The following is a 14,179-nucleotide window of genomic DNA, read 5'->3' on the forward strand; positions in this document are numbered from 1 at the left end:
TCTTCTGATCTTATAATAATAACAATCTGATAGTTATTGGCTTTGGTGAGTTGGTGATTGGAGGTCCTGTGTAAATTACTAACTGCGGTCAGTTGTGATGAAATGTTGACATGATTTAGAATATCAATAAAACTGTGTCCAGCCATTTCACTCACCTGGTAGCGTCTCTGGCAATGTCTTCTGAGTCCTGCGGCGGTTGTCTGTTCGAGCTGGGGTAAGTACATTACCCCAATCCCTAACCCTCCCCCACATTCAAACTCTAACACCACCACCCCCCCCCCCCCTACAATGTCAAAAATGTGCACATCAACATTATAAATGTAGACATTGTGGTGTCAATTTTATAACTGTCGACATTTTGAGTGTTGATAGGCAACTTGTACGGAAACTCTATTGTACTTTTTCTTGTCATATTTGAACTGATTTTAAACAGCCACTTTATAATAGGTTTATGGTTTATGTAGAATAGTGGGGGAGAACCAGATGGTTTCCCTCCATCGATGTCAAGCATAAACAAATAGTTTTTTTTTTCCAAGGGGCCGGTACAAGGAGTGAAGCTCTGGCACCTGTGAAGTCTTGACTCCATGTTTTCATTGGCTTAGAGGCCAATCAGGGAAAACTGATGACCATCGATAGGTAAAAACATTGATGGTCCTCTGTTGCATAGTATGCCACTATCATTTATCAGGGCAGAAAACAGAGAGTTGTAGTAAACAGAGTACTGTCAAAGGAGGAAAAGGTTACAAGTGGGGTACCCCAGGGATCTGTACTTGGACCAGTGCTTTTTAATGTCTGTATTGGTGATATTGCAAATGGAATTGAGGGTAAAATGTGCCTTTTTGCAGATGACACAAAGGTATGCAACAGGGTAAATACACCAGGAGGGGTAAAACAAATGAATGATGATCTAGGTAGATTAGAGGAATGGTCAAGAGCATGGCAACTACAGTTTAATGGCAAAAAATGCAAAATCATGCACTTGGGTCTCAAAAATCCAAAGACTAAATATGGTATAAATGGCACTATAATGGAAACTACTGAGGAAGAGAAGGATCGAAGTGTCACTATTTCAGGGGACTTAAAGGCAGGTAGGCAATGTAACAAAGCAATGAAGACAGCAAGTCAGATGCTTGGGTGCATAGGGAGAGGTATCAGCAGTAGAAAGAAAGAAGTAATAATGCCACTGTATAGGTCATTGGTACGACCTCACCTAGAGTATTGTGTTCAGTTCTGGAGGCCATATCTCCAGAAGCATATAAATACATTAGAGACTGTACAAAGAAGAGCAACTAAAATGGTGCATGGCCTACATCACAAAACGTACCAGGAAAGACTAAAAGATCTTAGTATGTATACTTTAGAGCAGAGAAGGGAAAGGGGGGGACAGGATAGAAACTTTCAAATATATCAAGGGTTTTAACAAGGTACAGGTGGGAGACATTCTTCACAGGAAGAGGAGCAGCAGAACACGAGGACATGCACTGACACTAGAGGGAGGAAGATTCAGGGGAAATTTGAGGAAGAATTACTTCACAGAAAGAGTAGTAGATAAGTGGAATAGCCTCCCGTCAGAGGTGGTAGAGGCAATTACAGTAGTACAATGTAAACATGCTTGGGATAGGCATATTGATATCCTTACAAAGAAATAAGGATCAAATATGGTTTGAGGTCACATGTTTATAAAAGGGGCAGACTAGATGGGCCAAGTGGTTCTTATCTGCTGCCAAATTCTATGTTTCTATCACTGGCCAGTTACACTATTGCCATCGATGGCAATGGCAACAATGGCTATCCCTACTTTGTAAAACACTTTGGACCATTTGTGAAACAATATAAATAAAGGACAATAATAACATACCCTCCAACATTTGAAGGGCAGAAATCGGTACACATTTAGGAATGGGCGTGGCCATTGGTTAAGTGGGTGTGGCCTTGGTCATAGTGGGCGTGGTCACGTCCCCAGGCACCCGGTCCCCCGGCCAAGCACCTGCTGCAGCTCATGTCACATGGTGGCTTGGTGGTCTGCTGCCATATTACATAAGTATATTAAATATACTTATGTAATATGCCAGCAGCCCACCAAGCCACCATGTGACATGAGCTGCAGGCAGCAGGTGCACATGATGCATGTCACACGATGGATTGTCAAGTGAGGAGATTATTCAAAGAGCAGCCTGAACCACCTACTTGCTGCACTATACAGTGCTCGAGTCTGATGTGCTGAAGTGGCAGGATCCATTCTGATGCGAAGATGATGATCCCCCTTCACGCGTGTCGGGGCTGGCCACGGCACCCCTCCCAGCCGTCTCTCAGCAGATTCGCGCTCACAGTTTCTCAGTCTGCGCATGCGCAAACAGTGAGGGCTGAGACGATGTCCTTTCCCATGAGTGCGCGGTGCCGGCGCGTGACGTCATGATGCACGGGACCGGCCCACAATGCACTCTAGGGAACGGGTAAGGGGGAGAGCTGGCGCAGCTGACGGAACGGAGCCCAGAGGATTGATTATGTGACTGACCGCCGCGGGGAAGTCAAGAAAGCCGTACATTCGGTACAATATATATTTGCCGGTACAGACTGTTAAAAAACGGTACTGTACCGGCAAATTTGGTACAGTTGGAGGGTATGTAATAATAATCATCATAATAACTTAGTAAAACAATGGGGCTATGTTGCTAACTGCCTTTTTCATATGGAAGCATAAGACAACTGGAATTGGACAAAGTTTAATTCCAATCATTATAACCGAAAGTGAGAAAACTTCCAGCTAATCCCTATCCAGGCTCGTGGCAGGAAGTAGTTACAACTTCCCTGTAAACACATCTGTAGCTGCGTGTACTGTATATCAGTGGGATTGCAGTATGGGAATTTGGCTGTTATCCAAGGAACCTGATTCATAGTTGTGCAATACTGCATTGCCAGCTCCATATGCAAATATATCTGCGGAAAAGATTTGTATTGAGATCATAGCTGCCTACTTTTTATTTATCCTCTCCAACAGAAGCCCAGAGAGGAGACCAGATCCTGCATGTCAAGGGGGGCGGGATGAGGCTGACATCTCCAAACTCCACCCCAATGCCAGTCAAACTCAGCAATTTGTGCACCCGTGGATTGGGATTGTGGTATTTGTTGCAGCGGAGAACCGTGGGGGGGGGGGGGGGGGGAGGTTGCAATGCAGAAGATTTACCCACCTTCCTGGGGCAGGAGTAGGGATGGCCATCAGCATATTCCCTATTAATGGTTGCCATCGATGGCTTTTTCAGCGAGAACCATCGATGGCCATAAAACATTCTACAACCTACCATCGATGGTTCCCGCTGTCACCTATCTGTGTAGTATGCGCAGAAAAACGGGGCAGACCGCCGTGTCAATGCGAGCGACCCGGCGGGGCCTGTGACATCCGCGACACAGTGACTGCAAACAGGGATTTGGGTGTGGCATTGCTGCCAAGCCCCTTTTGTCAAGGTCATGCTCCCCTTTCAGGAGTGCATAGTGGAAACCCCCTCCTGCAAATCCTGCGTTTTCCCCTGAGTTTTAATGTTACAAAGCTGGGTAATGCTTTTACCCTTAATGGTTAATGCTGGAGGAAGTGTTGATACTGATGTATCGCAAACTATGATAGTGCCAGGGAAACTAAGCATTTCGACCAACAATAATGGCCTTTCATCCTGTGACAAAATACCCCCTATATATTATATATATATATATATATATATATATATATCATGTGTTTCCAGCCCGTAGAGTATCTTCAAGAGTTTAGCGATTGTCTAATGACATTCCAAAATCTTGTACACTTCACGCTCAGATTACATGCAGACATGCAGCTTATGTTACATTTCTGTCCTATGATTAATGCTACAACTGTAACAAACAAGACTATATAAACCCAACATAAAAAAATGTGTATAGCAACAAAGGTTTGCTGCTAGCATTGCGTGCTTCTAGTGCAGCAGCAGGCATGAACGAAGAACGCGCTAACGAGGTGGAGGCAGGTGGGGTATACCATTCCAGGAATATCTCAGCAGCTAAATAAATGTCACCCTTATGTTTTTTTAAACTAAATTTTTTATGCTGCAATAAGAATCATAAATGTTATTGATCAAATATTTTGTAATCTTTTTTAGCTCTCTTAAGTTCCATTTTTCCTCTGCTCTCTATATTGTAAATATGAAATTAAAAAAGGGGGAGACGCACCACTGCACCCCCAAACTCTGCAACATCGCAGGCCAGAAGTCAGCAGGACAGTAGCAATGAAAAAATGCAGGGCAGAAAAAATAAACCCTGCTTTGACGCGTTTAAATGCCAATCAGGGCAATTTCATCAGAAGGATTACTTAGTATTTTGACTTAGTATGAGCATTTAAAGTAGAATTAATCATGCAGTCCTATCATTTAGTTGGCAAATGTGCTGCTGTAAGTACAATCTCAGCCATGGCGTTAAATAAGATGTATTGGGGGAAATTTACTACGCCTGAAATAGGCGTATTGGTAGGCAGTCGTATGCAAATACAACTGCCTATATGTATTTTCGGCACTTACTATGCCGAAAATATGTCAATTCGTATTCATGGCACATTTGTATTTACTAATACGAATGCATATGCCATCAATAAAGTACGAGTAGGAATGGTGATTCCCAATTTACTAACAAGCCGTATGCAATATACGGCCACTAATTGCTGCGAAAATACGCCTGGAAAATACAACTATTCGCTAGCGCTATTCGAGGGAGGAGCCGGAGAATGTAAACAGACAGGCCCTCACTGCCTATACTAATGATGCTTTTTGGAAGGTGAAACAGAAGGTGTGGCTTATCCAGCTTGGCTCCCTACGAACACTGGCATTAGCAACCAATTCCTTAATTTTTTGGGGGGTATATTGTTATATTCTCTAACACCAGTGTACCATTTGCGAATCTAGAGATATGGAAATGGGTGGTCCCAGATTCAACTACTCATGTAGTAGGGCCACGAGCGCTACAAAACCCGCAACACAGTAATGCAGCCTTAGCTTATACACACACGATTCAGCGGGAATGTCTAATGGGTGGTTCAGTGCACATATTTTGCACATCTACAGTACATAACAGATCACCAAAACAGTAGCTATATTGGTATAATTGGAGTAAATGCCTGAGAACACACAATACACAGGAAACTAGCATGTAGGCTGCCTTCCTGTAGCGTGACAGCTGATATGGGCATGGAGCGATCGGAGAGTTAATGTACAAAGTTGTACTCATCCCAGCGGTAAACAGGGCTACAGTAATATCCTGTGTGCTGATAACTGACCGGACTGACTCAGCACTAACCAGGACCGGGAAGGAGGGAGGACTGTGGGATGCTGGAGATTCAGCTGCAACCGACTGGCATGGGCATTTCCTGGAGCAGAGGTTTATTATCTAGTGCAGGGGAAGCATCACAAGGCAATAAGATTTAGGTGGTTATTCTGGTTTATTTGCAAGGCTGCAAATTCGCAAACCCGCCTTCCTCCCCCCCTCACAGTGTGTGTTCCCACACACAGGCTGCAAATGGATGTTTGACATACACATCCATTCGCATGCTATGGGGAACACCCACATCTTTCGCTGGTCATCGATCAGCGGTAAGATGCGGTAAGTGCGTGTATATAAAAGTGACTTTCAAGTTCCTTCCATATGCGTGCACTCTGAGAAGGATATGAGCGGGTAGCTCACATCCGGTGATGTCAGCTGCCTGCCCCCCGCACCCGCGTCACGGCCTCATTACCATGAGAACGCCCAGCGCAGTGGCGTAACTATAGCCCCGCAGCCCCCACGGTGGCGGGGAGGCGCTGATAAAGTGGTCTGCGGGGCTATAGTTACTCATTGCCGTCTGCCGGGACCTGCCGCCGGCGCATCTGTCTGCAGTCACGGACTCACGGCTCTCAAGGCTCCTGCTGCTAATAAAAAATGTGACACGCAAATAATGGCTGCCCCCATACTGCAGCAGCCTCCTCTAGCATCCTTAAAAACGGTCTGCTGCATGGGGGCAGCCATTTTCTAAGTGTCACTTTTCATAAGCAGTAGGAGGGAGCCAGGAGAGCCTGGACTACAGACAAATGCAGCAGGTACCATACTACCGGCATGATGCAGAGGGGTAAGGGGGTTGGGGGGTTCTTAACCCTACTTGGGGGGGCGCCGGCAAAATTTGCGGCAGGGGGGTGCATATTTAATAGTTACTCCACTAGCCCAGTGTTCTAATGGGAAAGCCCATGAAACTCTGGGTGTTCCCATATGGTGATGGGGTTGCCCGGTGCCCCACGCCCCTCTCCGCCCCCCGCCCGCTGTGTTGGGTGTTTGCCGTAGGTGCACCCACCCTGCGTATGCACACTAAGAAAACATCAGTCCCGTGCGAACGCAGGCTAGCTGTATACAGATCTGAATAAGGTCCTTAATTAGGAAATCAATGTCGCATGCAGTGTCAGTGACGCATGTAATATACCAGTATATGGTTGACATAGTCTAGGTCAAACCCAATTGGCCAATCTTATTGCACAAGCGTTTTGGATTGTTAGGGGTAAATTACTAAGGAGTTACAAGATGGGATGTTTCTAGGGGCAACATATCAGAAGCTAATTTCTATTTAGTACCTTTTTAAAATATAATAAATAGAATTTGATTGGTTGCCCATAGCAACATCCCATTTGAAAAAGTACTCCCATCTTAGTAAATAAACCACAGGGTGGGGGGGTGGCTAAGCAGATGTCAGCATGTCAGCCAACGATCCACAGACGCTCATACAGGAGGAAGTGAGCATACTATCGGGCTGGTGCAGGTTCTGATTGTGCGTTCAATTCTGCACAATGGGACTGCACAACAGTCCCACATAGACCAATCAGATCGATCATTTCTTTTCTGCATCCTAGAAAATGATTGACAGAATCTGGTTGCTAAGGGCAACATCACCTATTTTTATTTTTAGACGCTTTAGTAGATGTACCCCTTATAACCAGCCCCTGCCTTATATCTACTGGAAGTAGAAACAACATTTCTACAATGTGCAGTTGTTTGTTTAACACAGGTTTAATTAACAACTATGCCGAATACGGCACCAATATGCATTCCGTAACATAACATGTAGTAACGAATTAGCCATTTGTTTGGAATCATTATGGGGGAGATTCTCTAAGGTGAAAATGCGGTAAAACCCCCGTTATCGGGGTCTTTACCGCATTTCGGGATGCTCTAAGCATCCCCCGCCTGGTTACCGCGGCGGGGGGCATCGCCAGAAAAATCTGGCGATGCCCCATAGAAGCCAATGGGCTTCTAATGTGAACCCACCGCCGCCCCGCATCGCCCCCTCACCTGTGTCCGGGCAGCACAGAGCTGTGCTGCCCGGACCTGTGACCTCCTCCCTGCACTGATCCTCTTCCGGGTGCAGGGAGGAGGAGGAGAGCCCGGCACAGCAGCAGCAGCGCCGGGTGTGGGAGGGATGGGGGAGCTGCCGGGACCTGCTGGGACCCGGCGACTCTCACCGCAAAGGACAGCTCTTAACGCAAGAGCTGTCCTTTGCTATAATTATCGCATATGTTAGAACATATGCGATAATTATAATTGCGATGGGAGGCGAAGGGGGGCGGAGATTTTTAGAGAATCTCCCCCTATATATTATAATAGTGTTCCCTTGGAAGAGGTAATTACAGCAATCCCTGGGGAATGGCAGTAGCATAGCTTTGGAAATACTGTTTTAAATTAACAACTTTTAAACAACAAACTTATTTACTGCTGATTGTTATTATTGTCCTTGCTCCGTCGGCAATATCTGTGTCGTAGCCGTAACTCCTGCCCATGTCATAGGAGCAATCTCTGTACACGTGTTCCATTGTACCCGGCTTTCTATACTGAACGCCTGCCCGTCGCACAGCGGCTATCTGCACACCTGTTACTATGTGACTCACTTTCCTATAAGTGCAGCCATTTTTGTGATTCTGTTGGTGTTTTCCACCACCGAGCACTTGTCCATGCAAACTCGATCCAATTTGCAAAAATATCCAGGCCAACGTTCTACAGTATCGTATGGCATCTGGAAGTGAGTATTATTGGGTACTGGTTGCTGATATGACACACCAGAGTGCCCCTAACGCACACAGAGGGCAAGGCAGGTAACTTGCTGAGGACATTTAATCTCGGCAAACAGTTTTTCCACTGGCGCTTCCTGTGGTTGGTGATTGTTCTGCAGCTTCTGGAAATGTTCTAGAAGTTTATTGCTCCTTCCGATGCCGTTCAGATGCAGAATGCACAAAACGTGCTCCTCGCTGTGAGAGAGATGGAAATGGAAGATCTGATTCATTATTTTTTCATATTCATGAGGCAGGAACAACAGACTAAATTACAGGATAAATTCTCCACTGTTCTAGGACCCTACTGAGGGGCCGCAGTGCACATGTGCAGATCTCCAGAAAAATGGTGCAGCTGCCATTTTTCTGGAGATTTCAGTAGCGCTGCTGCCTCTGCGCTGGACGCTAGAGTGTAAGTATTTAAAAAAATTGGTGCAGCTTGTGTGGTGCGGGCCCCCCCGGGACTCAGGGGCCAGTGTGGACTGCACTTATTATAAATACACCACTGACCCTACCCCATTAGTCTACTAGGTTAGTTACATGTCAACACAAAGTGGTCGCTCAGATCTTTCTTAAAGGACGATCTAGTTTGTGTGCAACTTTAAATTAACCCTAAAATGTGAAGGTTCACAGAACACTTACATCTGCCTCACATTACTAATACAGGCTAATTGCATTTTTCATGGCTTCCCCATGAGACAAAACAACGTCTGGTCCTAAAGACAGTGGCACATTATTGGGTAGGATCTGATCATGTGACATCCACAGCCAATCAGTTGATACTCATGGTAAATTACTGTCTCCCGCTCAGTGGTATAATTATTGCAATCAGATGAGGGTCAGACAACATATTAATGAAAAGATATGAAACATAAAATAGAATGAAAACATTATTAAAGTTTATCTGTCCAATCTCTCAGATTGGAGATAAAGGAGGCGATTCTGGTTGACTCGCAATATAGCAAATAATTTCTCCTGCAGCCGAGGCATTTGAGGGGATGTATTGGGCGATTGGTGGGCAGTGTCTCAGGCGAACATCGCAGCTAGCCAAGCCAACCTGAAATGGGCCCAAAATCTGGTAATGCGTGGGAATAAACGGCAACCAACTATTTGCTCCCAAATGCTGGAAAATGGTCAAAAATGGCTGTTTGGATAAAATAGATGTAACCAAGTTATCTGAACGTCCATTTTTGTTTTCCAGTGTTTAGGAGCAAATAGTTATTTGCCATCTGCTCCCGTACATTGCCAGGTTTTCGTTCCAACCAGAAAGATTGGACAGATAATCTTATAGTGTGTACCTGGACAGATAATCTGATAGTGTTTATCAGGCTTAATAGTACAGGTTGAGTAGCCAGTATCCGAATTATTCCGAAAACCATACATTCCAGAAAGTGAAAAAATTTTTTTGGGGGGGGCTAAAAACTTATTTGGGACATATGAGCACTACTGAGGACATGATATATAACTGGCACTATGGGCGAGATGTATCAATTTTCAAAAGTGATAAAATGGAGAGTGATAAACAGCCAGCTAATCAGCTCCTGCCTGCCATGTTACAGGCTGGGTTTGAAAAATGAGAGATAGGAGCCGATTGGCTGGTTGTTTATCACTTTCCATTTTATCAATTTTGAAGCTTTATACATATGGGCCTATATATGTTCAAGAAAATTATTGCTTGGCATTAAAATTCAGTATCTGATATAGTACACAAATTTTGTTTCATGTTTTGAAACCTTGTTTTTTGAACAAATAAAATATATTTGTGTGCATTTCATGTGGTTGATGTGTTTATACAACATAATTGCAAGATACTTCAAAATACATCACTGAAATATTAAAATATTCCGAAATACGGATCAATCCGTTATCCAAAATTCTCCTGGTCCCGAGCATTTTGGATAAGGGATACTCAACCTGTAAATCTGTAGCCTCTTTTCCAATGTATTCCGACATGATTTACCTGGCATCTGGATAAAGTTGAAACATCTGGTCCAGTTTGGGCTTAATCTCGTCCTTTTTCTTACAACCGATAATATCAGAAATGCAATGTATTGCGTGACACAGGCTTTCCTTGTCAGATCCCTTAAATAAAGATAATATACATAGGATTAGTATGGGGCTTGGTAACAATGGGGATGAATAATATGCTAATTGGCATGCTTCCAAATTCCCCGGTTATTGCCACACAACACGCTGGACGGGTATAGATGGAGGAGGCAGAGGACGGGTGTTTCCATGTTGGCACGTGTAAGAGCTTTCTCTATTTGTAAAGGGGAATATACAGAAATGTGTCACCTAAATCTGCATTGCTCTGTGGCTGCATCGCACAGCCCTCTCGTTATCCCCAATGCAGTCTACCTGCCACAATATGTAATGTCTGATGCCAAGCAAATTCAGATTTAGGGCCTTATGGTGGCCACACATCTACAAATCGATTGTAACACTGCTGGTGGGGCAGATGTAACATGTGCAAAGAGAATTAGGTTTGGGTGGGGTTTTACTTCAAAGTGAGAAATAAAGCAGTCAGTATTTTCCCTGCACAGAAACAAAATAACTCACCCAAATCGAATTCTCTATGCACATGTTACATCTGCCTTACCTGCAGTGCACATGGTTTTGTCCATTTGAGAAGGAATTTGCCTCGAAGTGAACCAGAATAAGGCCCTTAGACCTTAGTGTTCATTTTAGCACCAGCAATCTTTGAAAACCCATGCAGTTCCTGTTCCCTGCCTGGGGTGTCGCTGTCTGCTGTGTTGTTTCTAGCACAGTGTGGTCTGTATATCAGTGCTGATATGCAGACCACACTGTGCTAGAAGAACTGCAGCAGACAGTGACACCCCAGGCCGGGAAGAGGAACTGCATGGGTTTTCAAAGATGGCGGGTGCTAAAATGAACACTAAGGTCTAAGGGCCTTATTCTGGTTCACTCTTAGAGGCAAATTCCTTCTCAAATGGACAAAACCATGTGCTAGAATGAACACTAGACCTCATGGGGCCCTAGGCAAGATGCCAGTTTGGGGCCCTCCTCCCTAGCACTATATTTTTGCTGCTGAATGCAGGCGGCAGCGATAGAGTACCTTGGCGCATGTACAGTCTACCGATAAATGCTCAGCATTGTGTACAAATCTGAATTAGGCTCTAGGTAGCCTAATATCTGTGTCACATTTACAGTAATCTGACTGCCCACATACAGCGGAAGAGACCATTTTGTGTGTCAGCATTTTTTATTCTATCAAAGGGACTTTGATCTGATTTCGCTAATTTAAGAAAAATCAAATCAAATTATTTTATTTAGAATCGAATCAAATGGACATGAAACAGTTTTCAGCTGCATTCCATGCCGATTCGATCCCAATGCGCGGCTACGAAATCAAATAGAAAAATAGACTGTGCCGGCAAGACTATACAGTAGAGATCTGCACTATGTAGTCCAAATCGAATGCATTTTGCTTGCCATTCAAATTGATCCCGATTCAATCCCAATCTAATCAGGATCGAAACGCTAGCAAAATTGCACTGTGTCCTACAGATTGTTAGCAAGTCAGCAGGGCCCTTTTACTGCTTTGGGAATAATTCAGTTACTATCAATGTCCAGGGGCGGATTGGGCCGCCGGGAAACTGGGCAATTTCCCGGTGGGCCGGTCCGGATTTGTCCGCTTTCCCCACTGACCGGGCCGCCGCTGTCTCCCCGGGCCGCTAACCACAGGAGGGACTGGAAAGGCTGCCAGTGATAAAGATGGTGGCCGGTGGTCCTAGGGGAGAGCTACTGCCCATGCCCAAATGCAGCAGCTCCTTCTCCTCCCGTGGCCCTTTGCGGTGCATCACACGCCGCACGTGAAGTTAAGTCCTCCTGCTGCCTAGGCTGTCCTCCCCTGCCGAAACTGTGCTGTCCTCCCTGGACCCCTGGCGCTACCTCCCTGCTGCTACTGGAGTGAAGCAGCCTGTCCCTCCTGGCCCCTGGTAAGTGAAAGGCTCCTGCCAGCGTTAGACCCCCCCACCCCGGCAACCCGTTAGCACAGCAGACCCGGTAACACCCCCCCCCCCCCCCCAACAATGGTGGAAAACCATAAGTTCTTTGCCATCGATGGCAAAACTATCTGACACTGATCAGTAACCATCGATGGTTTGCAACCATCAATATCGATGGCCGTCCCTACTCATCTGGACTCTGTTTTCTGTATAGGAGCTTTTCACTATATATCCATTAACATTACTCCATCCCACTGTTTCCAGTGCAACCCACCATCTCAGTGTTTCCAGTGCTACCCACCATCTCCTCTGCCGCCCTATTCAGCAAATCGCCCTCTTCTCTCATTTGTTGAGCCGCTTTCTTTCGACTCAAATGACTCAAGCTCATCTTTCTCTTCATAATCTGTGATATGTATTCCTTCACTAAATACTTGTGGATGTCGCCTGCAAGTTCCTGTTGAATAAAGACAACAAGAACACGTGAAGAAAGGCAGTTGATTCAACTTTGATTGCATTATATTGTTACGAGCAGTTTCTGGTAGGTCTGTGTTACTGCAGCCTGACTTCTGTATGTGCAGTCTCACCTGTCATAATTTGGCCATTAGAACTCTGCCTGTGTGTTTGGCTGTCCAGCTGCGGTGATGAGGGGGCTTGTTCTTCCTGGTTGTTTTCATTGGGAGTTGCTCTCTATATTACCCAGCATGCCCTAAGCTCTGTGCTGGTTATACTGCTAGTTTCTAGTGCCTATTGCTGTTCATACCTGATTAGTCCTGTAGTCTCAGAGTATCAGTTTCTGTGTGTGTCCCTGCTAATGCACCTGTGTCCTGAATGTATATTCTCTGATAGTCTGTGTGACCCTTTGGATTTACATATGTCCTGTATGTGCCCGCTCTTGCTGAGCTTCAGTGTATATCTGTGTATATTTTGTTGTCGCTATTAACGACTAATCTGTTTATGTATCCTGTCCCCAACCGGTACCACTCCGTGGTCTGGAGCTGTATTTGCCTATAGCGGTGCTTCTCTACAGTCTGGTCCAGCAAGTCCATTTCTGAGTACAGCTTTAGTATCCCTTATCCAAAATGCTCGGAACCAGAAAGAATTTTGGATAACCGATTATTCCGTATTTTGAAATATTTTTATATTTGAATGCGGTATCTTGGATTTGTGTGTATAAACACATGAAATACACACAAGTATATTTTACTTAAAACAAGGTTTTAAAACATGGAACAGTTGGTTTACAATCTCAGACACTGAATTTGAATGCCAAGCAATCATGTCCTTGCACATACTTAGTGCCAGTTATGTTATTTCCTAGATGCAGCCAGTAGGATTTTAGCAAAAAAATAAAGTACATTTTGGAGACTATGGTTTTCAGAATAGTTTGGATAACTGATATTTGGATAAGGGATACTCAGCCTGTACCGGTATTGTGTGCACTCTGGTCCTGTTTTCTATCTGCCTGTATTGTATGTATACACTAACAGGGACTGCACCACTTACACCTCCACCATTGTGGTTCAGTATCCAGTGCTTGGTTTCCCATCTCCAGTACTGTGGCCTAGTGTGTACCATCTGCCACAGTGGTCCTGTGCCAGTCACACATAGTAGTGCGCTAAAGTTCTTTTTGTCTCATGTGTCTGGTTCTTCCTCTTGTGTCCCTGTCAGACTCCAGCTCTGTACTTGCCTCGCACAGCCTCCAATAGCAGCCTTGTCCATATAAAGACCAGGTGGCATCCTGGTAATTGGTGGACTTAACCCACTGGGGAAAGGGCAGCTGTTATTGGCGAAGGTGTAGTTAGCAGGAGGCCAGGGGCAAACGCAGGATTTTCAGAAGGGGGTTTCCAGAGGGGCGGAGCAAAGCACGGAGATGGACACTTAGGTGACCCAGTATATGCCGGGTCAGTTAAAGTATTATAGATAGACCAAATGTATATAAATAATAAATATATATATATATATATATATATATATATATATATATATATATATATATATATATATATGGAAAAAGAGGGGGGTTTCAGAGGGCGCTTATTTTTAAAACAACAAATTCAGATAGAAATTATCCGTTTAATATAAAATAATCAGCAATAAAAAACCATATCATGGTATGACAAATATACAAATGGTGAA

General features: G+C 44.7%; 1 protein-coding gene and 1 long non-coding RNA gene across 2 annotated transcripts in view; one reads left to right on the forward strand and one right to left on the reverse strand.

The window, feature by feature from the left end:
* The window catches only part of LOC146049678 (uncharacterized), a 210,366-nt gene that overhangs the window by 58,533 nt on the left and 137,654 nt on the right, over positions 1-14,179 (forward strand). The window lies entirely within an intron of this gene.
* Positions 6,924-14,179, reverse strand: part of EXOC3L4 (exocyst complex component 3 like 4) — an 85,392-nt gene continuing 78,136 nt past the window's right edge. The window contains exons 10-12 of the mRNA XM_083167182.1: positions 12,345-12,497; positions 10,036-10,157; positions 6,924-8,273 (exon numbers count right to left, since the gene is read on the reverse strand). Of these exons, the coding sequence (XP_083023308.1) occupies positions 8,096-8,273; positions 10,036-10,157; positions 12,345-12,497 (453 nt within the window). The 3' untranslated portion in view covers positions 6,924-8,095. The remainder of the gene's footprint in view (positions 8,274-10,035; positions 10,158-12,344; positions 12,498-14,179) is intronic.

This window comes from Crinia signifera, chromosome 12, assembly GCF_055691185.1.
Source record: "Crinia signifera chromosome 12, ASM5569118v1, whole genome shotgun sequence".
Taxonomy (NCBI): domain Eukaryota; kingdom Metazoa; phylum Chordata; class Amphibia; order Anura; family Myobatrachidae; genus Crinia; species Crinia signifera.